Source organism: Loxodonta africana, chromosome 20 (genome assembly GCF_030014295.1).
Source record: "Loxodonta africana isolate mLoxAfr1 chromosome 20, mLoxAfr1.hap2, whole genome shotgun sequence".
In the NCBI taxonomy this organism is placed as follows: domain Eukaryota; kingdom Metazoa; phylum Chordata; class Mammalia; order Proboscidea; family Elephantidae; genus Loxodonta; species Loxodonta africana.
The window spans coordinates 34889163-34916792 of record NC_087361.1 but is presented as its reverse complement, the minus strand read 5'-3'; the positions used below and the strand labels follow the sequence as shown (position 1 = coordinate 34916792).

Below are 27630 nucleotides of genomic sequence, written 5' to 3'. Positions count from 1 at the left end.
ACTGTGATCAGCTCTATCTCAAAATCCCCCTTCTTATAATCAGAATGTTGATATGAGTAACGAGCGTATGGTTTAACTTGAAAATGAGGACTTGTCAAAATGAGCTCCAAAAGTCAGGTGGTGTCGGATGAATGCACAGCCAATAAAAATCCCATCTATTTTTTTTAAAGGTAAAGTTCCACATGTCCATTTTTTTGCTTCCACCTGTAACAACAAGTTTCCTCCCTAAAAAATGTATGGTAACTGCACCAATTCAAGTTTCAAGTTAAACTATTTAGCTATTAAGTAGGTTATTATTATAAGCTGGTTAAAGGCCGGGTATGCTGAACTGAACAAGGCAATGTTGTGTAGTAAACATTAGCTACATAAGGTCCCTAAAAACACTTAATTAATGAAAACCAAACATGGATAAAACCAATTTACCCAGATTTACAGACTCCCTTCATCTGGAAACAGCTGCTTAATGTTCTTCTTAAAAACACAGCTTGCTTCTTTCAGTATTAACAAGCTATTACTGTGAGTTATGTCTTTCTTTCAGTGTATAAATTCCCTTAAAGTGAATGCAGAGAAGTTTGTAAACTGCAAGCTTCATGTTGTTTTAACCCATGCTGCAAAGATTTTTCTGAGCATTGACAGTTTTGATGAAAGGCATCTCTCTTTGGTTCTCAGAAATTTAACTTTTTTGCTTCTTGGTTACTTTGTTTTGGAATGTCAGACCAACTCCTTTTCAAAGAATATGCTAGTGGGCATAGAGACAAACTGGTAGTGGGGCTGATAATTCAAAGACCATAAGCTTCGCATCAGATCTGGGCTTACTTTTTCTTCACATACACTCACACAAGCGAAGCACTAATTCCAGAAAATCTCTGAGGGTTAGAAAACTATCAGGTGGACAAAGAAAGCCTTACTTGTTGAGGCTCAGCTGGGAAATTGAAATTATCTATCTATAGAAAGACACATATTCATTCTTGACCAACTTCATGGAAGTTTCTAGCTTGGCCACACCAAATGGAGAAAACTGGTCCTTTGTGCTACCGTATTTTTATTGAAGTTCAGAATTTTTAACTTTTTTAAAGCTAATATTTTAAGTTAGCATTCATTGATTTGTTGCCTTTATATTAAAAAAAAAAGATATATAACAATGGTATAACTAAAGAAGAAATGTTAGAAGTTGATTTATAAGAAATACTTCTTTTATGTAATATGCTGACAATAAGATATTTTTTAAAAGCTGAAATAGCCATCTCCATCATCACATTCTCTAATTCCCATTTCTCCTCAGTCTTCCCGAAATGAGGGTATTCAATCTTTTCTCCATTAATCTTTACTCGTTATTTGACAGTGAAATATGTCAAGTTAAAGACTTCTTAGAACATAGCTATTAAACTATGAAATAGCATATTAATTTGAGACGGTGCTGTGGTAATTTATGTTTAAATCAAGCATTTCTAGAAGCATGGCAAGGCTCTAAACATTATTTAAAATCTAAAAACCCTTTGCCCTCTGAAGAAGCAGCAGCAGCACAACTCCAACAAAGACTGCTTCCTTATAGTACAGCTCCAACAAAGAGTGTTCCTTTTAATCTCATGTTTATATGTATTTGATCTTTATATAATTCTTACAAAAGTGAACAAAAATACTGTTCAAAAGTTCTCTTTTCTGCTTTTTTTATTGTTGTAAAAATATAGATAACACGACATTTGCCCATTAGCTCGATTTGATACCAGTTTTAGATTCTAAATCTCAGATCTTTGTTAACTCAAGTTGCTTATTAACTGTACCATAAATAAATGAAGAGATCAATGAAGTTGTCAAATTATATCAATCATGTGATTATTGAAGGAGCCAGAGGCTGTCAAATTAATAAAAGTCTTTCATTTAATATTTGTTAATGAGTGTAAAAGTTTCGTGTGCATTTAAATATATGCTCCAGCTCCATAACTTTTAAACTCTCTGATATGCTTCTCCAGCCACGAGGATTTCATACATGGTGTCCCTATTCTTCTCCCTCCTGCATAAATCCTACTCTTCTTGCACATCTCTGTTCTGGTTATTTCTTCAGGGAAACTGTATCTGCCTTTCCTTAGTCACTTGCTGCTTGTACATTGATCTTAACGTTTGCTTGTTTTTTTGCTATGATTTTAGCTTGACCACGGTTTGGAGGATTATTGGATAAGGGCCACCTTCAGCCTGTATTCTAAGCACCATGAGGGCAGACACTGACTCTATTTTAATTCCCCATTTTATCCCTAGATCTCATCAAAATTCCTGACACCTATTAATAAACCAACCAAAACCAAACCCACTGCTGTCGAGTCGATTCCAACTCATAGCGACCCTATAGGACTGAGTAGAACTGCCCCATGGAGTTTCCAAGGAGTGCCTGGCAGATTTGAACTGCCGACCTCTTGGTTAGCAGCCATAGCACTTAACCACTGCGCTACCAGAGTTTCCACACCTATTAATAGGAAGTCAAAAAACCTGTTTTGAGGGAGTAAAGTTATTATTGATTAGACAAGGGATAAGAATGGAGATTCCTGGCAAAACGCACATTGCATATAATTGTTGAGCACAGGGAAAAAGAAAGCAGGTCTGAAATAGATAGGCAGACAGACAGACAGACAAACAAATTTTTGTCATTGAGTCCAATTCATGGTGACCTTATGTACGGCAAAACAAAATGCAGCTTAGTCCTGCATCATCCTCATGATTGCCAGCATGTTTGAATTCATCATTGCATCTATTGTGCTGATCCATCTCACCCAGGGTCTCCCTTGACCTCACTGGCCCTCTACTTCACCAAACCTGATGTCCTCCTCTAGTGATAGATTCCTCCTGATGATGTGTCCAAAGCAAGCAAGTCAGACATTGTTCTGTTGTGATGCATAAGGTTTTCATTGCCTAATTTTAAGAATTAGATCACCAGGCCTTTCTTCCTAGTGTGTCTTAGTCTGAGAGCACCAGTGAAACCTGTCTAACACGGGTGACTCAGCTCATATATGAAATACTGGTGGTGTAGCTTCCAGCATCACAGCAACAAGCAAGCTACCACAGTATGACAAAGTGATGAATGGACAGTAAAGATGAAAAATAAATTTAGGGATTGGCAAGACTAGACCTAGGAATTTGAATCAGTTATGTAGGTATCTTGGATACTGCGGGATATTTTAAACAGAAGAAAGACAGATATGTTCCACTCTGGTTTGGAAATAGCTTTGGGGCAATATGAACTCGGAGTTAGAATCGGATATCACAAACAGGAAGATAAATTAGAAAGCCAGAAAGCCACTTGGATGATAGTTAATGAGGACTGAAATAGGGGCAAGAGAAAAGAGGATGGATCCAATATTATGTCTGAAATATTTCCAGTTGGTTTCAGATGTTCTTTGGTGTCTTTCAGGTGGATCGCCAGCCCCAGTTTATTCAAGGCTACCGGATTATGTATCGTCAGACTTCCGGCCTCCAGGCTACAACGACATGGCAGAATTTAGATGCCAAAGTCCCAACTGAAAGAAATGCTGTTTTAGTCAATCTAAAAAAGGGAGTGACTTATGAAATTAAAGTTCGACCGTATTTTAATGAGTTCCAAGGAATGGATAGTGAATCTAAAACAGTCCGTACTACTGAAGAAGGTCAGTGTTCAGATTTCTAGCATAAACCAAACAATACCATCATCAAATCAACTTCTATTGCAATACTAGCTTATAATTTTCTTAGAAGAGTGGAATGAGATAATCTAAGAATGAACTTTGGAAGTGTCATTTTCTCATTTTATTCTGAGAAAACTGTAGAATACTGTAACAGCCCCAAAAAATAAAGTAAAGACATTCAAATAATTTGGATTTTTCTCAGGTAGACATTTGTCCCAAATCTTATGTTTGTCTGTAAATTAGAATTTAATTATAATATTTTCCAATATTTTTTATGTGACTTTTAGGTCATTTAGCTTCATTAGATGACTGGCTACAGGAAACACAAGAACATAGGCTATTCATGTGATTTCTCTTTCTTTGGTATTGTCAAGTGTGACATTTTCTTTTGTAGGCCCACAGAGAATTTCTCAGTGGATTCTGCCAGCCTGACCCATAATTTCTAACCCAGAAGGCCACTTGCATATTTGCAATGTTTTTCTTCTTAGTGAAATTTTTCCCCCCATCTCCTTTGGGACTTTCTGGGCTATGATACTTTAAAATATCATGGCCATGAAATAATGTAGGCTTCAATCAGTCCATTTCCTAGTGTCTTCTTCCGTTAAGGCAGAAGATGGCACCATGAGAGGAACCAAAGTCAGATGCCAAATACCATAAACCCCCCCACTTTTCTGCATAACTCCTATAAAAAGACTTTTCTCTAAACATATAAAATGATGTAAAAGTAGTATTAAAAAAAAGTATGTAGATTTCTCATACTGACATGTACTTGTCCCTGTTTGACCAAAGAGCTTTTAAAGTATATGTTTCTTAAAAAGTATTGTCTTGACATGGTTTACAGTTTACTGGCATGGGCAGAAGTTAATATTTTCAAAGGCATCATTAGGCTATTTTTAGGGTATATGAAGAATAGGAGAAAATTATCAAAAATTAATAATAGTTCTTTATTCACCATTTAATTTTACTTTATGCTGCAAAATTATAGTGCTAATAAGTAGAATGGATACATTTAGTATAGAAGGCTACATTTGAAGCATACTTCCAAATTCAACTTCACCGTACTCAGACTCTTCCTCTGGATCAGACGTTGGACGTTGGTCACCATCCAGTATGTATTCCTCTCGTATTTCTGTGGCCTTGCGAAGGTAACGATTGGAACTCAACTAGCCCTGTATCTGGGGATGATGAGCAGGGCTTTGGGTGCTTTCACATCTGTAGAAAGAAGCGGAGTGGTGGAATAATTGACCTGTCAGGAAGCAAGCATGGTGCTCTCCAAGCCAGCAGCCAGGCAAATGAGAAACCAGTTTTGAAAAGTGGTATTTTTCAAAGTGGTCTACTTAAATACTGCAGAGCTGGTAGACAAGTGGTGGAATTCATGTCATCATGCTGTATTTGGAGCAATATTATCACACAGAGGAAGAGTGAAGAGCTGTATTGTGTTAACATGTCTCTCTGTGTGTCCCATCTCAGTGCAAATATGGCCAGACCTCAAGGAAATGTGTCATTATGGCAAATTCACCAAACATGGGAATCCTTACTGACAGGCTCTTAAAATCTCTCTTAGGATTCCATTTTACATATTTTTAAAGGACTAAACTGTGTCTAGTTTTAAAGCATCGAGCCTTTCCTATGGAAATCCCTTAATTCTACAAAATTCTTTGATATTTGAACTGTCAGGGAGGATTTTATATAGTCTTCTGAGTTTGCTTTTCCTGCATTTGGTTTAAATCTAGAGATTCACTAAGAATTTTTTTCTTCCTGAAAAATTACTATTTCCAGCTCTCAGATGCACTGTATTGGAGATGCTGCAATCTAAAATCAGAAATAGCTTCTCACTCATCTTTTCTCCTTGTGGTTGTAATTAGTTTTAGGAGAAACTGTAAAGAAAAAGAAGTCGTGTGGGAAATTAAAATCTGCTCATTTCCCATTTGACACAGCACAAGCTGTTTTCATTTATATCATCAGAGTTTTTTGCCCATCCACATAAAATAAATTTTAAATCTTAAATTAGAGGTCAATTTATCACAGCCCATCATTTTGCCCAATATGAAAATAAAAGAATTTTCCTTCTGTGTTTGTGAAAATGAAAGCTGTTTTTATTTTAATTTATTAAATAAAACATGAAACAATAAAAAAAAAAAAAAAGCTGTAAATAATGCCACCATTCAGAGAGAACTACTGTAAAATTTTGGAAAAATATCCTCTGGAAATATTTTTGATGGCAGTGTTTTTTTTTAGAAAGACAACCTATGAGAGTTCAAAGAACCAAAGTTCTGGAATCAGACAGACCTGGGTTCAAATCCTAACTTGCTGTTTGACCTGAAGTCTGTTAAAGCAACCATCTGTTTCTTCATCTGTAAACCTGAGATAAGCATTGTTTCTACCTTCTGAGGTTATTGTGAGAATAAATTCAGGCACTTAGCCCACTCGTTAGAATTTACTATTTGCTGTTAAACTTACTATAGAGTACATATTACCACAGCTATTGCATTTGCTTTAAATCTCCCCATATATTTTAAAGACTTTTTTTTTTTTAAAGCATCGCTGTTGTACACTATATGCAAATTCAGAACTACTGGAAGCTCATGCAGCCTGTCTTTATATTCATATTCTGTAAGCAGCGTTAATGTACCTCAAGACTTACCATTTGTGTGTCTTCTGATTGCTCCCCCTGCAGCCCCAAGTGCCCCTCCACAGTCTGTCACTGTGCTGACAGTTGGAAGCCACAATAGCACAAGCATTAGTGTTTCCTGGGACCCTCCACCTCCGGATCATCAGAATGGGATTATCCAAGAATACAAGGTAGGGCCTGGGCGAAGAGGGAAGGCTCACAGACAAAGGCTCCCACAGGCATCCCAGGGTCTTATGGATGACGCTTGTTTCTGATGGCCCTCTTACGGACTTTTAAATGTAAAGTGATTATTTACTTGAGGATGATAATGTCTGTGTATGACACGTAATAAAACAAATGTGTAGAGGATGAGAGCCTAACTCCAAGGTCAAATCTATGTAACACAAATTCATTTGGACAATTAAATCACAATGCTAAGATGGTTTCTTTATAGTGATTCCAGAACCTAGGGGATTTAGAGAGACGGGGTATGGGTGAGCGGTGAAGCCCACATCCCAAGAACTGCCCTTTATCTTTGTCGTTGGAGTTCTCTGTGAGAGCTTTTAGGACAATTGTTTTTAAAATTGTGTTCTCAGAAGAAGGTGCTTCAGGATTTGGAGGATGCAGTGAGGAGGGGTGGTATGGTGGTAGGGCAGGAATAGGAGAATGGGTATCATCAGTTCCCACTCACAAGCTTTTTTTTTTTAATCTATTTATTGAGGTTCTGTATAAAATTTCATTTGAAAAAATGGAACCATTGAAAAAACAAAGTTTGAAAAAACTGACATAAAAACAGTTGAGTGTCTCATTTTTCAGCTGGTGAATTTGCTACTATTTAGAAACACCATACAGGCATACCTCAGAGATATTGTGGGTTCGGCTCCAGACCACCACCATAAAATGAATATTGCAATAAAGCGAGCCACATGATTTTTCTTCTGTTTCCCAGTTATGCTAATACTATAATCTATCAAGTATGTCATACCATTATGTCTTCAAAAAAAAAGTACCTACGTTAATGAAAAAATACTTTATTGCTAAAAAATGCTAACCCATCATCTGAGTCTTCAGTGAGTCATAATCTTTTTGCTGGTGGAGGGTCCTGTCTCCATGTTGATGGCTGCTGACTGATCAGGGTGATAGTTGCTGAAGGTTGGGGTGGCTGGGGCAATTTCGTAATGTAAGCCAACAATGAAGTTTGCCACATTGATTGAGTCTTCCTTTCATGAAAGATTTCTCTGTAGTATGTGAAGTTCTTTGATAGCTTTTTACCCACAGTAGAACTTCTTTCAAAATTGGGGTCAGTCCTTTCAAACTGTGCCGCTACTTCATCAACGAAATTTATGCAATATTCCGAATCCTTTGTTGTCATTTCAACAATGTTCACATTTTCACCAGGAGTAGATTCCATCTCAAGAAATCACTTTCTTTGCTCATCTGTAAGAAACAACTCTTCATCCATTAAAGTTTTATCATGAAATTCCAGCAATTCAGTCATGTCTTTAGTCTCTGCTTCTAATTCTAGCTTTCTTGCTATTTCTACCACATCAACAGTTACTTCCTGTACTAAAGTCTTGAACCCCTCAAAGTCATCCATGAGGGTTGAAATCAACTTCTTTCAAACTTCCATTAATGTTGATATTTTGACCTCCTGCCATGAATCACAAATGTTCTTAATGGCATCGAGAATGGTGAATCCTTTCCAGAAGGTTTTCAATTTACTCTGCCCAGACTCATCAGAGGAATCACTATCTATGGCAGCTATAACCTTATATATTTCTTAAATAATAAAACTTGCAAGTTGAAATTACTCCTTGATCCACGGGCTGCAGAATGGATATTGTATTAGCAGACATGAAAACAACAATCTCCTTGTACATCTCCTCAGAGCTCTTGGGTGACCAGGTGCATTGTCGATGAGCAGTAATGCTTTGAAAGGAAATCTTTTTACTTTCGAGCAGTAGGTCTCAACAGTGGGCTTAAAATATTCAGTGAGCCGTGTTGTAAACAAATGTGCTATCATCCAGGCTTTGTTGTTCCATTTATAGAGCACAGGCAGAGTGGATTTAGCATAACTATAGGATTTTCAGAATATAAATGAGCATTGGCTTCAACTTAAAGTCATCAGCTGCATTAGCCCCTAACAAGAGAGTCAGCCTGTTCTTTGAAGCCTTGAAGCCAGGCATTGACTTCTCTCAAGCTTTGAAAGTCCTGACTGGCATCTTCTCCCAATATAAGGCTGTTTCCTCGACATTGAAAATCTGTTGTTTAGTGTAGTCGCCTTCATCAGTTATCTCAGCTAGATCTTCTGGATCACTTGCTGCAACTTCCACAGCAGCACTGGCTGCTTCACCTTGTGCTTTTATGTTACGGAGATGGCTTCTTTCATTGAACTTATGAACCAGCCTCTGCTAGCTTCAGACTTTTCTTCTGCAGCATCCTCACCTCTCTCAGCCTTCACAGAATTGAAGAAATTTAGGGCTTTGCTCTGGATTAGGGTTTGGCTTAAGAATGTTGTGGCTGGTTGTGGTCTTCTATCCAGACCACTAAAACGTTCTCCATATCAGAAATAAGACTGTTTTGCTTTCTTACCGTTTGTGTGTTCACTAGAGTAACACTTTTAATTTCCTTCAAGAAGTTTTCCTTTGTATTCACAACTTGGCTAACTGGTCTAAGAGGCCTAGCTTTCAGCCTGTCTCAGCTTCTGACATGCCTTCCTCACTAAAATTTAATCACTTCTAGCTTTTGACTTAAAGTGAGAGATGTGTGACTCTTCCTTTCATTTGAACCCTTAGAGGCCATTGTAGAGTTATTAAAAAAAAAAAAAAAAAAAATTTTTTTTTTTTTTTTTACCTGGCCTAATTTCGATATCGTCCTGTTTCAGGGAATAGAGAGGCCTGAGGAGAGGGAGAGAGAATGGGGAACAGCTGGCCGGTGGAGCAGTCAGAACACACTCAACATTTATTAAGTTCATTGTCTTATATGGGTGAGGCTTGTGGCACCCCAAAACATTTCCAATCGTGACATCAATGATCACAGATCACCATAACAGATATAATAATAAAAACATTTGAAATATTGCAAGAATTACCAAAATGTGACACAGAGACATGAAGTGAACACATGCTGTTGGTAAAATGTCATTGATAGATTTGCTCAACACAGGGATGCCACAAACCTTCAATTTGTGAAAAACACAATATGCATGAAGCGTAATAAAGCAAAGCACAATAAACCATGAAGTATGCCTCTGCTATTGTATCATTGCCATCGTGTGATGTTTATTTAAGATGTAGAATATGTCTAACTTTATGAAATGAGACTTTGTTTAGTTGTGATGTGATTAGACCATACATAAGTGTAAAATACCTCATTAAACCTTGTAAAAATTCAAAACTATGATTTCTCGCTACTAATAGGTATTTATAGAATTCCAGCAATAACACACCAGGTAGAGTAGACAACTAGACACCCTTTCTTATCTAGGAATTCATAATTGGTATGTGAAACAAAACTGAATAATCTCAATCAAAATATATAATTGTAGATTATATATTGTTATTTTAAAGAAAAAATGATCAATTTTAAAATAGAATTTTCTTGAAATAAAGATCAACTTGCTGAAGCAAATGAATGTCATGTGCGTAAGCACTTATTTAAAAAAATATCACATTATAAAAAATACTTAAGAAATATAAGAGTAAGTGTTTTTTTTAATAACATTATTATATAGATCCTAAAGTTTTACAAGTGTTAGTACACACTGTTTTAAAAGAAAAGAATTATCCACTACGGTTTTGTGTGAGTGTGTATGTGTGGTATGTTTTAATAAGGTTAGGAATTTATTTTTGTACAATCTGTGACTAAACACCCTATACATAAATATTGATGCATTTGTGCATATGTTTTAAAGTTTCTCACTCATTAGAGACTTCCATGTTTGGGAGCAAAGTGTATATTTTGGTGAGATCTCAATATTCTTCATTAAGAACACAGGTATCATAGTGTAAATAACAAAAACATACTATTCAGAGAAATTGTTTTAAAGAAAGTTTCAGGAACTTACCCACTTCAGAAACAAACCACATGTGTTCTTACATGAAAAAATACATAACATGAATACAAATACATGTACACAGTGAAATTCCTTTAGAACACATTTTACAATAACAAATTTCTGTATCTCAGAAGAAAATATGCCCTAAAATTTGATTCCTACATGAAGCAAAATTCTTCCTTTCTCAGCATTTAAAGACTTTTCACCACTTTTTCCTCATGCATCCTAATATGTGTGTATGTATGTTTTGATCAATATTAAGATTTATTACTGCCAATGTAAATATTGGCTTTAATTTCATCCCAGTCAATATCTATAACTTAGGTAAATTAATCTTGTTAACTACTTCTGTGTAAGTTAATATTTTCTTAAATGAATTATAAATTACTTAGATATACACCTATATACCTAGATATTATAACTTGTAATCACCATATCTCTATAGATTATATGCTTAATAAATCTTCAGAAATAAATTAAGGAGAGGAAATTACGTATTTTAATCCATAACCAAAATGCCATTTGCAACCAAAGACCACTTTCCAAAAGCATTAAGGGAATCGTTTTGTTTTCTAAATTACTCATTATGAGCATTCAGTGCCAATAGTAAGATTTAAATGAACGTGGTGTAGTTTTAGAATCCCTTATTGTCATTACTTTAATACACACAAACACACATATATGCAAACAAACTTCAGAAAATGAGCTTTAGAAAAGCCATTTGCAAGCACGTGTACAACAGGAATCAACTCGATAGCAATTGGTTTGGTTTTTTTGGGTTATACAACCCTAGAAAACGGACAGGGCACCATTAAAAAAATATAATAGTATAACTACCAGAAAGGATAATTTCGTATTCTTTTGTTACTAACTTTCTATTTCTGTAGATCTGGTGTTTGGGGAATGAAACTCGATTCCATATCAACAAAACCGTGGATGCAACCATTCGGTCTGTTATAATTGGTGGATTATTCCCAGGTATTCAATATCGAGTAGAAGTTGCAGCTAGTACCAGTGCAGGGGTTGGAGTAAAAAGTGAGCCACAGCCAATAATAATTGGTGAGTATCAATCTGTGTGGTCTATGCCTTAGAATTAGTCAACTGACAAAGAGGCAGAATGGTTTTTTTGAGTCTATGTCCAAACAGTTATGACTGATAGGTAAACTCCTCCTGCAGGTAAATGGACTAGGGTTTCTTACCAAAGTGCTTAGTATAATGTCTCTTGTTCCTAAAAGTCCCATAAATTTCTTAAAATTATAATCACTAAGAGTTTAGATACTGAAAATTATTTTTAATCTATAGCTTTCATTAGTGATTTTGGCGCCTTCGAAGCGTGATAAAAAAACGAGACAGCTCCTGAAGACTGTACATTGTGTTTCCAATCTATATGCTTCCTCTTGGCCCCCAAAAAGTTAAAAAATTAACTAGAAACAAGTCAAAGAAACTATGTAATCCAAATTTACTATTCCAAAGAAGAAATCCCTATTAAATTTTTTATCATTATCACATGAAATTCTTCTCTATCACCATGGGTTATGTTTGCCTGTTCTTGAAATTTCATATAAATGGAATCATACAATGTCATCATTTTGTGTCTGGCTTCTTTCACTTTTTGAGATCCGTTCATGTATGTATTGCGTAAATCATAGCTTTTTTATTGCTGAGTTGTGTTCAACTGTGTTTATACCATATTTAATTTATCTATTTTTTTATTGAGAGGGTGAACATTCTTGAGTGACTCTTTTTGGGGACATATATATATATATATATATATATATATATATATATATATTTTTTTTTTTTTCCACTTGGAGAAATACCTAGAAGTAGAATTTCTGGGTAATAGAGTTGATATAGTTTGAATTTATAAGAAACTGCTAAACAATTTTCCAAATTGCTGTATCACTTTGTACTCCCACCAGCAAAACAAACAACTTCCACATCATCACCAACATCAAAGATGTTGTAATTTTAGCCATTCTAGTGTGTGTAAAATTATACTTTATTGTGGTTTTAGCTTGCATTTCCCCTGATGACTAATACTGTTGAGCAGCTTTACATATGCTTATTTTTCATTTGCATATTTTCTTTTGTGAATTGTCCAGTTCTTTTGACTTGTAAAAATCGGGTTGTTTGTCTCTTGTTATTGATTAATAAGAATTTTTTATGCATCCTGGGTACAAGTTCTTTGTCATATACATGTATTGAAAATATTTTCTGCCATTCTAAGGCTTCCCTCTTTATTTTCTTTATAATGTCTATCGGTGAGCAGTTGATTTATATTTAACGAAGTACGATTTATCAAATTTTTCTTTTATGTTTTGTGCTGTGTAAGAAATTAGTGTCTAACTCCAGATAAAGATATTTTCTTATATTCTCTTCTAGAAGCTTTATAATTTTAGCTTTTAAGCTTTGGTCTGTAATTTATCTCAAAGTAATTTCATGTGGTTAGAAGATTAAAGGTTGTGGTTGTATATTTGTATATGAAAAGACTATTTGTATACGTATATGAAAAGACTTTTTTTGATTAACCATATACGTGCAAATCCATTCCTGGATTCCCTTTTTGATTTGTCTGTATGTCTATCCTTATGTCTTGATTTCTGTAGCTTATAGTAAGCCTTGAAGTCAGGTAGTGTAAATACTCCATTATCTTTTTCTGCATATTTGTTTTGACTATTCTAGGTCTTCTCGTTTTCCATATACTTTTCAGAGTACCTTGTCAGTTTCTACCAATTTTGATTGAGAATGCATTGAATCTATAGATTTAATTGGAAAGAGTCAATATTTTAATTGTGACTCTTTCTCTCGAGGAGCATGATATACCGCTTCATTATCAAAGTCTGCTTTAAATTTCTCTCAGTAATATTTTATAGTTTTCTATTTAATGGCTTGAAAAATATTTATTTTAATTTTTTTCTGAGTATTTGATGTTTTCCACTCAGTGAATTTTTTAAAGATTTCCTTTCCAATTGTTTTCCATTATATATACATATGTGTGTATATAAATTTAATTTTATACATTTTATTTGTGATTGGGCAGTGTTTCATAATGTTGTACAGAGGGTCATTATGAGTCAGAACCAACTCAATGGCACCTAACAACAAAAACATTTGTGAACTTGCTAAATTCACTTTGTTTTCAATAATTTTCAAATGCTTTTTTCTAAGTGTATTCAGATAATCATGTTTTCTACTTATTTGTGTTAATATGGTGAATTCCATTGAACGGTCTTCAAAGGTAAATCAACCTTGCATTTCTGGAATAAATCCCACTTGATCATGATATATTATCCTTTTTACAGATTTTACTGAATATGATTTACTAACACTTGGAAAAGAATTTTGCATTTCTGTTCATGAGGAATACTGATCTATGGTTTTCTTCTAATTTATTTGTCAGAGTTTGGTTTCAGAGTTATGCTGGCTTTATAAAATGAGCTGGGAAGTGTTCCTTCCTCCTGTATATTCTGTAAAATATTTCCTTTGTTGTGTTCTTAGCTGCTGTTGAATTGGCCCCTGACTCATGGCATCCTGATGTGTGAAAGAGTAGAACTTCTCCAAAGGGTTTTCTTGGCTGTGTTCTTTATAGATCACATATATCACCAGGCCTTTTCTCCCGATGAGTGGCTGGTTGGGTTTGAACCGCCAACCTTTAGGTTAGCAGCAGATTACAAACCGCTTGTCCCACTCTGGTTCCTTAAAAAAAAAAAAAAAGATTTCATAGGACTAGTATTATTTCCCTTAAATATTTTCTATAATGCAAAGATGTTATCTGTGCCTAGAGTTTTCTTTGCGAGTTAAAAAAATAGATATGTTATGCATTTAGGCCTATTCAGAATTTTTATTTCTTCCTATATTGGTTGTTGTAAATATTTCCCTTCCTGCCAGTGGATTTGTCTATTGTATCCCAGTTGTTGAATTTATCGGCCTATGATTGTTTATGATATCCCCTTATTGTCATCGTATGTTTGCATGATCTATAGAAGTATCGTCACGTTTTTTCTGAAACACTTAGAAACTGTGTTCTCACTATCTTTCCTTTCCCCCTCCTTTTTAAATAAGTCTTAGGGATTTATCAATTTTATTAATCTTTTCAATGTACAAACAACTGCCTTTCTGAATTTTTTTTCTAATTTATTGGTTTTTGCTTTTTTTTCTCCTACTTTTATTGTGATACTTAAGACCAATTGATGAACGTATGTCAGTGATTTCAGAGTTCTCTCCTTTTCTAATATGAGCATTTACAGTTATAAATTGCCCTCAAACAACTGCTTCTGCTGAATCTTACAAATTTTGATGCCTTATGTTTTAATTTATTATAGAGTAAGTATTTTCTACTTTCCTTAAGGTTTTTTTTTTTTTTTTTTATCACAGAGGCCATTCAGAAGTGTGTTGCTTAATTTGTAAATATTTGGGGATTTTCCAGATACGTTCTGTTTCTAATTTCTAAATTAATTTTAAGAATATACTTTGTATGAACTTAGTCTTGAAAAGTGAAGACTTATCTTAAGTTCCAATATTTATTCTAACTTAGTGAAGGTTCCTTCTGTATTTTAAAATATGTGTAAATTTCTATTTTGGGGTGGAATGTTCTATAAATGTCAATTAGATCAAATTATTTGGCAATATTATTCAGGGCTTACTGATTTTTTTTGTCTATTCATTCTATCAATTACTATGAAAAGAGTTTGGAAATCCTCTATTGTAATTACGAATTTCTCTTATGGATATTTCTCCTTCTGTTTCCATAGATTTACATTTTATAGATTTTGCTACTCTGTTTTTAAGTGCATATATTTTTATATCTTCTTAACCCTTTTATCATTATGAACTGTTCCTCTTTATGTTCTGGAAATATTCCTTACCCTGATATTTACTTTGTGTGATACTAATATTGAAGGCATTGATGGTTCAGTGGTAGAATTCTCACCTTCAGTGTGGGAGACACTTGTTTGATTCCTGGACAATACACTTTATGGTTGCTCATGATTGGATCACAATAGTCTGATCTACAACCAGTCATGAAGATTGCACAGGAATGGGCACCATTTTGTTCCATTTTGCATGGGGTTGCCAGGAGTCAGGGCTGACTCAGTGGTGGCTAACAGCCACAACAATGCTGATATAGCCACTCCATCTTGTGGTTAGCTGGTGTGTCTTTTTCCGTCCATTTATTTTAACCTTTTTTTCTCCATGTTTAAAGTGCATTTCTGTTATTTAATAAGTGCATTATTATATTGCTAGGTCTTGATTTTTTTTTTTTCAAGCTGACAAGCATTGCATTTTAATTGGAGTGTTCAGAGTAATGTGATCGGGCTTAGAATTACCATCTTGCCGTACGTTTTCAATTACTACTATCTGTGTTTTGTCCTGTTTCACTAATTTCTTGTTTGCTTTTGTATCAAGTAACATTCATTATTTTATTTTAAGTCCACTACTGGATTATTGGAGCCCTGATGGCATAGTGGTTAAAAGTTCAGCTGCTAACCAGAATGTCAGCAGTTCAAATTCACCAGCAGCTCCTTAGAAACTCTACAGCTAGCTCTACTTTGTCCTATAGAGTTGCTATGAGTGGGAATCGACTTGACGGCAACGGATTTGGTTTGGTTTTGGTTTATTAGCTATGCTTTTTTTTTTTTTTTTACAATGCTTGCTCTAGTGGTTGTGTAGAGTATAACAATCTTGTTGAGGTCGTTAGGTGCCATTAAGTCGTTTCCAACTCATAGTGACCCTATCCGACAGAGTAGAACTGTTTTACAAAAAAAGCAAACCCATTGTCGTCAAGTCGATTCCATGTCTTAGAGTTGTGTAAATTCTGTTTTTTCTACTCTCATTATTTTTCTCATACTTCATGCTCTATATATGTAATAAACACCAAAATACAGAATACAATATTATTGTATGTGAGACTATCTATATATTTATTCCTTATGTCTACCTTTCCTCTAAGTCCATGAACATATTGTAATAGCTGCTTTAAAGTCCTTTTCACCAAAGTTCAACATGTGTGTCATTTCATAGTCTATTTCTACTGATTACTTTTTCTCTTGACCTTACGTCACATTTCCTGTTTTGTTGTTGTTTGTTTGTTTTGCATGCCTCATAATTTTTTTATTGCACGTTGCATATTGTAGATGATATACTATAGAATTTTTGCTGTCTTCTTCTGAAGGGTGTTGGTTCTATTCCAGCAGGCCATGACATTACTGGCTGTTCAGTTTGAACTTGTGGTGGCTTGTTTTTATGTTTTGTTAGTATGGAACCATTTATGTTTTGCCCTTATTGTTGGAGCAAAACCGTAGTGTTAAGACTGATACTTATTTCAAAGCCATGCCCTCCTGGGGTTTCATTAAAAACTCTGATATTTTTACCAGCCCCCCCTAACTTGATGAGATTTTAACTTCAAACACAAACTTCTTTGCAGTGGATGTCAGTTGAAATCACTCCTCAAACCTTTCAACCTTCTGTCTTTTGCTTTCCACCAGTTTCTTTGGAAAATCATTTTTCTGCATACTCTATTCAGGGATCACTGTAGAATTTAATGGGAGTTTATACATAATTTGTTTTTTCATTGTGCTTTAGGTGAAGGTTTACAGAGCAAATTAGTCTTTCATTAAGCAATTAATATACATTGTTTTCTGACGTTGGTTGTCAACCCCACAACATATCAAAACTCTCCCCTTCTCAACTTTGGGCTCCCCATTTCCATTCCTCTAGCTTTCCTGCCCCTCCTACCTTCTGGTCCTTTCCCCTGGGCTGTTTGTTTTATAGGACTGTCTCATCTTTGACTAAAGGGTGAACCTCAGGAGTGACTTCAGTACTGAGTTAAAAGGGTGTCCATGGGTTATAAACAAATTTGAGACATGTCTTTCTGCAGTGACTCCCTCTTAAGTATGGTTTTCCCCTCAATAGTCAGTCGCTCTAGGAGCCTTGAACTCCTTCGTCTGACAGCTCCCACCAGTAAGACTGAGGTTTGCAGTTTAAGTTCTATCTCTCTAGCTAGAACTGCATGAGTTGAGTATATCCCTCAGTGGAAAAGCCTCATAAATGCAGATTTCCCCTAGTATGATTTCCTTCTTTCAAGAGTCAAATTCCTTTCAGTTCTCCCTGATTGTATTTGCTTGTCAGTACCTTTAATTTTTTTTTTAAAATACTCTGCCCCGGGCTTACATATTTTTAAACTATTTGCCCAGAGCTTGATCCAAACTAATAGATCAAGCTATTTCCGTTTGTTTTTCTGTTTATTTTCTGAAATGGTGCATATTGAGTATGCTGGATGTTACTGAAAATTTTTTTCTTACCACAGACTACTTATTGTATATAAACAGAATTGGTATTCAAATATGATTTTTATATTCTCCAAGTTTTTTTTTTTAATATGTATGGAAAAAGCATTGAAGAGAATAAGTTATAGTTTTAACTTTTCTTCAAATTGCCTTCCCTTTCTTAATTAGTCATTCACAGATTGAATTAAGTTCTTAACCTGAGGGAAACCTACAATCTTTCCCTGCTGAGATTTTCTAAAATAAATTGGAAGAAAAAAAAAAAAAATACAGGTATACCCAAAAGAATTTAACACACACAAGCATATGTATTACATTTATGGTGTTTAGAAAATAAGCCATTGATTTTTCTCTTAAGAAAGATATATAATAACCTTTTAGTAGGTCATAAAGAGCCCCCAGATAGGTAAACAAAGCTTTGTGGTTTTTGGTTTTTGTATTTTACTGTATCTCTAACATATACATCAAATGAACTGACTGAATAATTATTCTAACTCAAAGCTAAGATTACCAAATATCCATATTTCAATTTCCTGTTTTCTTTTTCTGTCATCTTTAGTAACAATTGCATTTCTCAAGCCAAAGAAGTTTTTTGCTTTGTTTTGTTGCTTATTGATTACCTGTCACTTCTTATACTTGGAGGCTTGTAAAAAATTATAAGCATTCCAGTACAAAGCTAATGTCATGACAGTCACAATTAAGGAATGAACAATTGTGTAGGAACTTAAAATATTGTAAAATGTTAAGCTAGATATTTTTAAATAAAACACAAAGTTTTGCTTAACTCTTCTACCATTTTAAAAGACTAAATTCTTTAACCAGTTGCCTTTGAGTCGATTCCGACTCGTAGCCACCCTAGACTAGGAGTCTTCAAATGTGTAATAAATACATTTGAATTTATTGTTTATCATAAACTGATTTTCAAATTTATCTAAGAAATAAAAAGCATTTAATAAATGATGGTACTGTATCATATTTAAGTAGTTGGCATATGCTGTACTCAAGGTGTAATCAGAAAACAGAATTGTAGCACTTGCCAGAAACACACACATACATGTAAACACAATTTAATCCAGAAAGGCTATTGTTCCAAGAGATTTATTTCTTTTTGGTATCTACTGTTGTACTGAAGAAGCCTTTTAATTGTTTCTTTAATTATGCTTGCATATCTACCTTAACGTCCTGCTTGATAACCTTATCTACAGAACTGTTATTCTTTACTTGAAAAGTGATTTAGTGATAGTTAATCTTTCTGTTTCAGTTTATGCTTTCCCTATTGTCTGATCTGGACTGGAAACAGCATTTGAAGTGACTCAAGCTGTAGCTCATTTCACCTTTGTTTTTAATTAAATCACGTATTGGCATTTGATGTGTTTTATGGCTGATAATTCTAGATTGGTTTTATGTCAGACTATGTATTGTTTAGTCTATCTGTTTAGTTTTTATTTCAGAAATGTCCATTAAGGGGACCCTTAGTCAACATATTATATAAATATAATGCACAACTTTATGCAGACTTAAAAGCAGAAATTGTTCTTTTGTCTGCAGTTCCAACTGACAGGGTGACTTTTGCCTCAAAGTGTTCATAATTCTATGTTGTTCTTGCACTTCCAAACCAAAACTGAAACCACTGTTGCTGAGTCATTCCGACTCATAGAGACCCAGTAGGACAGAGTAGAGCCGCTCCATAGGGTTTCCAAGGCTGTGATGTTTACAGAAGCCAACTGCCACATCTTTCTCTTGTGGAGCAGCTGGTGGGTTTGAAACGCCAAGCTTTCAGTTAGTAGCCAAATGCTTGACCACTGCACCACCAGAGCTCCTATTTTTGCACTTACAGACACGTAAATGTGACCAAATACATTCACATACTTAAGCATCAAACAGTATGTCACACAACAAATTCGTATTGATTTAAATTTTTTAGTAATCATGCTCAGTAATATAGCGATTTTTCTCTAATCATTTGGCCTTTTCATGCTTACGTTATGTAGTTGGTATAATAATATGTGGAACAGCTGTGAACTTCCACAGTAACAGGTACAATCAAATTTGATGTGTCTAATTAATTTTTAGTCCAACAAATTAGTTTTGTTCTTCATTACTCTCCAATGGGAGGAAGACATTATATTTCATTATATTTTTTTGTCTGCAAGAACAATGGAGCATTACAGGACACACACATCCCTTGTCTATGTTCTAATTAGTCCAACTGACAGCACTGTTTCAAAAATACAAGCATCATACAAGATAGTAATACACCTTGGCTACCATAAATATTGCACCATATTAAATATGATATTTACACAAATGAAGGAATAATCTATTTCTTTTCTCTGTGTTCTATAAGACATTTGTTTTCTTTGTTACAACTACTAATGGTGAAGAAAATCACCAGATAACATGTATTTCTCATACTGAAAATATAAGCTCATTTTAAATACACTAATCCATTTCCATCCAGGCAATTCTGACTCATAGTTATCTTATATGACAGAGTAGAACTGCCCCATAGGGCTTCCAGGGCTGTAAATCTTTACGGAAGCAATTGCCACAGCTTTCTTCCCCAAACTGTCCACTTTTCAGTTAGTAGCCAAGAGCTTAACCACTGCACTACCAAGGCTCCTTTCAGATACATCATTGATTATATTTACATGTATAATAATTAAGGGAAGACAGAGGAAACAAAGCAAATTTACTACAAATGTAGAGCTGATTTCTAAGTCTGTAATTTAAAACAAAAGACCTTTCAGAAATGGGTTGTAAGTGTGGGCAAGGAATGCTAGCAGCTATAACAAAACAAGCCTGTGTTTTAGTTGGCTTAATAAATAAAAGTTTCTTTATCATTTATATCCTAGTCTAATATGAGTCAGAAGAATGGAGGATGTGATTTCTGCTCTCTGCAGTCATTAGGGATGCTGGATCCATCCAGCCAATGGCTTTATCCCTTAGTGGCTCAGAATTTCCACCAGATCTCTTGTTTTCATTCAACTCGTGAAGAAAGAGAGTTTGAAGCATTGTCTCAGCAGTGTTATGGGCTAAATCTGGAGGTAGTATGCATCACTTAAGACTAAATACTATTGCCCAGTACTCAGTCGTTTCATTGCACTCAGTGGCAAAAGACACTGGGAAATGTAGTCTAATATAGTGCCCTAGAAGAAAGGGGAGGCGGTGTGATGAACAAGTCAGCCCCACCTGTGATTTGCAGGTATTTCAGATATAGACAGTTTACCACTGTCATCTACCACGTACATGTTTACCACTGCAATTTACCACATGTGTCTCTGAAGTTGACCAAGTGGCTATTAAGGTACCCTTAGGCATACATGGGTCATCATTTATAGTAAAAAAGTACAGTGTTTCTACAAGGCTCTTTACATACATCATCTCAATAAATTCTCTCAAATATAAAAAGTAGACAGCAGTGTTGTGAATTAACAGAAAGAAAGGCTCAAAAAGATTAAGTGTCTTACACAAGCTCACTTAGCTAGTAGGTGCCAGAGACGGGAATCAACCCTGAAACTTCAAAGACCATGCTCTTTCTAATATATTACAATGTCCTGATAACAAAAACAATGAATATCCCATACATTCCTCGATGTGCTGGGCTAAAATTTATCATTTTTATTTTCCTTACAGTTTACATTTTAAATGTCTGTGATTAGTCACATACTAGATATAATATTGACGTTAGAAATCACTTAATTTTCAATGTCTAAATTTTTTAATCTGTTGAATAAACACCTAAATCATTGCTCTTCAGTGATATTGATCCTATCAGTTAAAAGCCCATTTAAAAACATGAATTGAGATTTTCTTAATTTATCTCAAAGAGGCCTAAATGGTTGGAACACGACCTCTTCCCAGATAATCGTAGTTCAGATTTACAGGTATGTTTTAGTCCTGATGACCTAGAATTAACTTCCGTTTTTTTATTCAACATTAAGTGGAATTTCAAATTAGTTTCAAATACTTTAAGAAAATATATGAGTTTTATCTTTTCATGACAATTTTAATTATACACACGGATCTCTATGAACAGACGTTTACATGCTCATCATTGTTTTGTATAGTAGTTTTAATACCTCCCAGGAAACTAAAGGCTGTTTGAACAAAATAAGTCCCTTTGGTAGGATAAACGAACAAACAAACAAAAACAACCCAGTGCCGTCGAGTCAATTCCAATTCATAGCAACGCTGCAGGACAGAGCAGAACTGCCCCATAGAGTTTCCAAGGAGTGCCTGGCGGATTCGAACTGCCGACCCTTTGGTTAGCAGCTGCAGCACTTAACCACCACGCCACCAGGGTTTCCTGTGGTAGGATAAACCAGAAGAAATATTGTTACTTATTCCTGTGGATTGTGAACATTTGATTATGGACGGTGATGAAGAAGGGCAGTTTGTAAATACTTGGACTTTTTTTTGTGAGAATTTTATTACAAAAACACTTTATCCAATTGAAGAAAAATTGCTGTCATTTCAACTTCTAGTGCTTGTTTTAGTATCATTGTAAGGCAATAAATCCAGAAGTGGTTCTGAATTTGTCCATAGCAAATCAAAATGCAAGAGGAAAAGGTCGTCACATCTTCAAACCAAGGATTTGCTTGTTCTTTTGGAACTTGTAAAGTGCACTAATCAATAAGTGCAATAGGCCTAAGACAAAACAAGTATTACCAATTCCGAAGGAATTTCCTGTGTACCATTTGGTGCACCATTTATCTGTTCCTGTGTTTATTTTTGTCTTGATATTTACTAACAGTATTATTTTTTTCCATAGGAGGACGTAATGAAGTTGTCATTACAGAAAACAACAACAGCATAACTGAACAAATCACTGATGTTGTGAAGCAGCCAGCCTTTATAGCTGGTATTGGTGGTGCCTGCTGGGTAATTTTGATGGGTTTTAGCATCTGGTTGTATTGGCGAAGAAAAAAAAGAAAGGGACTCAGTAATTATGCTGGTAAGAGACTATTTCCAGCTAAGAAAACCTCTTATCTTTGGGAATGTAATGAAATGAAAATAATGGGATAGAAAAATGAATGAGTGAGCAAATGTATGTTCTGGGCTTATTTTAAAAATCTCTGAAAATGCAGTTGTATACAATATGCCTTAATGCATTGCTCTTGACCATTTCACATTATGACTGTAGGGTGATTTATTTGATTTATATCACCAGTGAAGATTAACAAGAGTGCATATGATAAAATTTGCATATGATAGAATTTATCATATAGAGAGTGCTTAACCATTTTTCTCAACTCATTCTTCCAAACACGTACATGCACACAGACTTTGCATGCTATCAAGCCATTGTCTGAGAAGTGGATTGGACAAAAGCATTACTAAAATGATCAAGGGAAAAAAAAAGTTTGAAATATAGCTTTTAGAATTTCAGGATATAGACTACAGTAGGAAATATCCCAGATGGACAATACTAGCAAGCAAAAATCTCACCAGAACTAATACGACTACTAAGGAGGGTATTTATTTCAACATGACCAAACAACATTTTAGAAGGAAGAAGTAGAACAAAAATAAGCAGAAGCAAAAAACAAAAAAGCAACGATTCTGCATGATCTACCTAGTTACAAAATCCTTTTCTCTTTAGAATCTAATGCAGAGTTTCAAGGATGTCAGAAAGGGTGGCATTCAAAATATCTCCAAAGCTTACGGAGAGAAAGAGAGAGGGAGAGGGAGAAAGGAGAGGGAGGAAAGTATGAAGTCAATGATAAAAAGAATGAACTCAACACCAAAGCCGTGTTCAGTACAATTGTAATTGAGATTCATTTTAATTTCCCCCCTAATAACAACAATGAAAAGAAATTATCTCACTGTATTTCACACTTACCTAGAATTTATAGGGGACCAATTTAATATAATAGGATCCTACAAAACACTTTAGAAATTTTTGAGACTTTTTATTCACTCCTCTATTTCTAATTTTAACTTTGATAAGAAGCATAAATATTTTAATAATTGATTTTGAAAAGGGCATCATTGCTCAGAAGGCTTCTAAACTGCAGTGGCTTGTTGGCATCTAAGCTGTCTGTAATGTCTAAATGGCATAATATGCAAGGAATAATGTCCGCTTGATTGCCTGGTTTGTTATTGGACACCATTTAAATATGATAATTTGATCCTAGCATTGTGGCTCATGTCTATATCTTATGAAAATAAAGTTGATTAGTTCCTGGTTTGAATAAATTTCCAGGACTACATGTCCATTTAAAAAGGATTTCCATGCTTCCTGACTTGCCATCATTCTACCACTTTCTCTTTGGCTGCTGGCTGCCTGCTTCCTGCTTCCTTGCGTCTTGTCACGTAGGTGGTGTAGTACCACACCAAGGAGGGATTCTACCAGGAAGGGGGTGCTCGGCAATAACTATTGACTGCCAAGGGCTTGGACGATAAAGATGCTTTAATGCACCTTCCTGCTTTGCAGTCCAGTGCTTTACCTTCACTCTTTAGGTATTGTCCATCAATACATCTGTTTAATCAATAACTATGTTACATTTCATCTTTGTGACGTGTATAATCCATCTAAAACAGAAGGAAGAATTGATTTAATTCAAGGACTATTTTGTGCTTATCCCTTTGCTTGACTTCAGTGATAACAACAAAAGATTAATTGTGCTAGTCTGGTCAGAAAAAGTGGCACAGCAGTTAAGCACTTGGCTGTTAACCAGAAGGTTGAACCCACCAGCCACTCCTCGGGAGAAAGATGTGGCAGTCTGCTTCCCTAAATATTTATAGCCTTGGAAACCCTGTGGGGCTGTTTTACTCCATTTTTTTTTTATAGGGTTGCTATGATGCAGAATCAACTCAGTGACACAAAACAACAGTCACTTCAGGACAACATTTAAAGTGTTGCTTTATTGCCATCCATACTTCTTCATTCACTCACTTCTGATAAGTAACATGACTCTCATAATTAGGTTTGTGCTTTTAATTGAAATTGTAGGACAGATACTTTTACCTCCTTCTCCTCCTCCCCACCTTCCTCTTCCTCCTTCTTCAACAGCAAAGCAGGCCAAGTTCTGCTCTTTGCACTTAATTTGAAAATATCTGTTGGTCTTTGAGCTTGACAAGAGTAGTGTATGTCCTATTATGATTTCTTATTGTGGTTGATATTCATCTACTTGTAGAAGAACTCTTAAATCAGAAGGTGCTATGCCCTTCAGATATTTTGGAATAATGCCAGAGCAGCTTTTCAAAACCTTTGTACTTAATTGGTAGAAGATTGACTCTCAGAATGGATTCACCTTTAGTTAGTAATTTGCCTGCAGTCACTGCTGTTCTCTTCTAGGTGAGAAGCCAATGAAAATAAAAACCACGAATACCTAGCATTATATTCGTGATAAAGCAGTGTTGTCTACGTGTATCTTTCCATAATATCCTATTCTCTACCTTTTTGAATTTTCATATTATTGTCCTTAATACAATGTAGAGAATATAAGTTTTAGGTAGGAATGAGTAATGGAGTATGGATTTACCATATTCAAATATCTAGTGTTTCATGTGTGAGGTAATGATCCATTTTAATAGAGAATACACTCTATTATTGCTGGCCCTGTTAGTTTTTGGTTATCTGGGAATCTTGTGTTTTTACAAGCATGAGAGCTAAACTTGATGAAGTGAAAGCAGTGTGATTTCATTCACAAGATAAAAACCTAAGGTTTCAATTTTTTCACTACATGTTTCAAAATTTACTGATGATTCATGATAGCAGTAATAATTTTTTTTGCTAATAAAGAAAAAGTGTGATTTGGTTGTTGTGTGCCATTGAATTGATATTGACTCATAGTGACCCCGTGTGACAGAGTAGAACTGCCCCATAGGGTTTTCTAGGTTATTATCTTTCTGGGAGCAGATCACCAGGTCCTTTATTCTGCAAAGCCACTGGTGGGTTGAAACTGCCGACCATCATTTAGCAGCCAAGTGCTTAACAATTGCACCACCCACGCTACTCGTATTTTTGGTATCAGTATTTAATTTATAACATAAAACACTTTATTTACTTTGAACCTCAATTATAATCTTGTACCACATTGATTTAAACTTAAACCTTTGAGATAGTTTGCATATGTTAAGAGATAAGCATTTTTTAAGAAAGTTAGACTGACGTTAAGTAGAATCATAAAAAAACAAACCCATTGCCATTGAATCCATTCCAACTCATAGCAACCTTATAGGACAGAGTAGAACTGCCCCATAGAGTTTCCAAGGAATGGTTGATGGATTCAAACTGCCAATCTTTTGGCTAGCAGCGAAGCTATTAACCACTCCAAATAGGCGCTCCAAATAGAACTGTAAAGCAGGTAAAATTTGATTTCTGCTCTCCTTTTCTTCCTAAATCTTGATTCCAAGTTTCTTCTTAACCATGAGAGGTAGACCAGAGAAGATGATTACCCAGCAAGGAGGCTTATAAGCACTGCAGGGTGGAGAATCTAACTGGGCAGGGTGCCTTTGACTCACTCTACGCAGACAAAAACCTTTGAGGTAGCTGAGCTTTGACTCTCATCGTGAAGAGTTTTATTTGAATGCTTAGAAGGATTTTATCACAGAACATTGGTAGATTATAACCTTAGATTGTATAAAGCAACTCTCAAGGATCAAATATCAACCTGTATATATGAATGATAGGAGAGGAGAATTTGGCCTGAGCATGTTTTGCTTCTTTACACAAGGCAGCTTTACACACTAACTTGCTGTTTTGTTTTCGTATTTATCCTTTAAATTCTTCAGATACAAACATGCACCGCAGGTTTGCACATGGCACAAAGAAGGGCAGCTGGAACAAAAAAGGTATCCCCATACCCCATATCCTACATTAAATCATTTTATTCTTTCTAGAGCAACATGTGATGCTATTTATCGTAATCTTCAATGAGTACTAACAACTACTTGTTGCTACAAGTGTGGGGTTCCTATCTTGTAGAAGAATTCACTACCTGAGTTGTTATAGAGTGTAATAGAATTATAAGCTGATTTGGGCCAAAAAACATGGAAAACATTAGGTGATTTTTAAATCTAGAGCAAATGATTATATGTATAAGACTGTGAATAGAAAAATGAACATGAATTTGAATAGAGCCATGTAGCTTTCATTAGAATTAAATGATAGTTACTTTTTTTTACTTATAGCCAATTTTTAGAGTCATCAATTTTAATGGAAATAAATATACTTGTCAAGGGGGGAGTCATATTTTGTGACTATTACCTTTGAGGATAATAGATTTTATTAAACTCAGTAAATATAAACAGTTCAATATTAGTGAGGAAATTACGAGATGCTAAACACTTCACACGTAGGTTTTTAAAACCGTTGGCGAAATGTAAATTGTTTGACAAACTCATCCAAAGGCAGCGAAAAGATTTGATAGAATTTTTGTACTCTGATTATCTGGGCTGAGTTAATGCTTAATAAAAGAGGATTAATCTACATTCGTATTTTAGAAATAGCTTATCAGGAAAGGGAACGAGGCTTGGCTGGCAACATTAAAGTTTCCATTTGGAGTAGGAAAATGTGGTCAACTAGAGATAGGCACTCTGAAAGCTCCCTTACCTCAAACTGTCAATTTACCACATAGCTGTGTGCCCTCTCCCCACCCACCCCTCCCAGTCCAAGCAGGCACGAGAGATTAGGATTAATCCTTCGAGAATGTATGATATAAACTTGCAAAATCTTTCGCCTTATATCCTTTATAAAAATGGCAATAAACTCAAAATATTTCATACAATTCTAAAACATTTTGATTGCGGTGTTGGTGGAACTTCCTAGAAGCCTTTGCTGTCTTCAGTTAGTTTTTTGCTGAAATCTTCTATATGTTACTCCCTGCAAGTTCGTAATTTTACATGCTAGTAGAGACTCTTGGGAACCCTGGTGGCATAGTGGTTAAGTGTTACGGCTGCTAAACAAAGGGTCGGCAGTTCGAATCCACCAGACGCTCATTGGAAACTCTATAGGGCAGTTCTACTCTGTCCTACAGGGTTGCTATGAGTCGGAATCGACTCGACGGCACTGGGTTT

At 35.2% G+C, this 27630-nt stretch overlaps 1 protein-coding gene across 4 annotated transcripts in view; it reads left to right on the top strand.

Moving 5' to 3' along the window:
- ROBO2 (roundabout guidance receptor 2) overlaps positions 1-27630 on the top strand; it is a 649189-nt gene that overhangs the window by 562403 nt on the left and 59156 nt on the right. For all 4 annotated transcript variants that reach the window (XM_064273095.1, XM_064273093.1, XM_023548157.2 and 1 more), the window contains 4 exons: positions 3401-3632; positions 6328-6452; positions 11206-11377; positions 22379-22561. In XM_064273095.1, coding sequence (XP_064129165.1) covers positions 3401-3632; positions 6328-6452; positions 11206-11377; positions 22379-22561 — 712 coding nt within the window. The remainder of the gene's footprint in view (positions 1-3400; positions 3633-6327; positions 6453-11205; positions 11378-22378; positions 22562-27630) is intronic.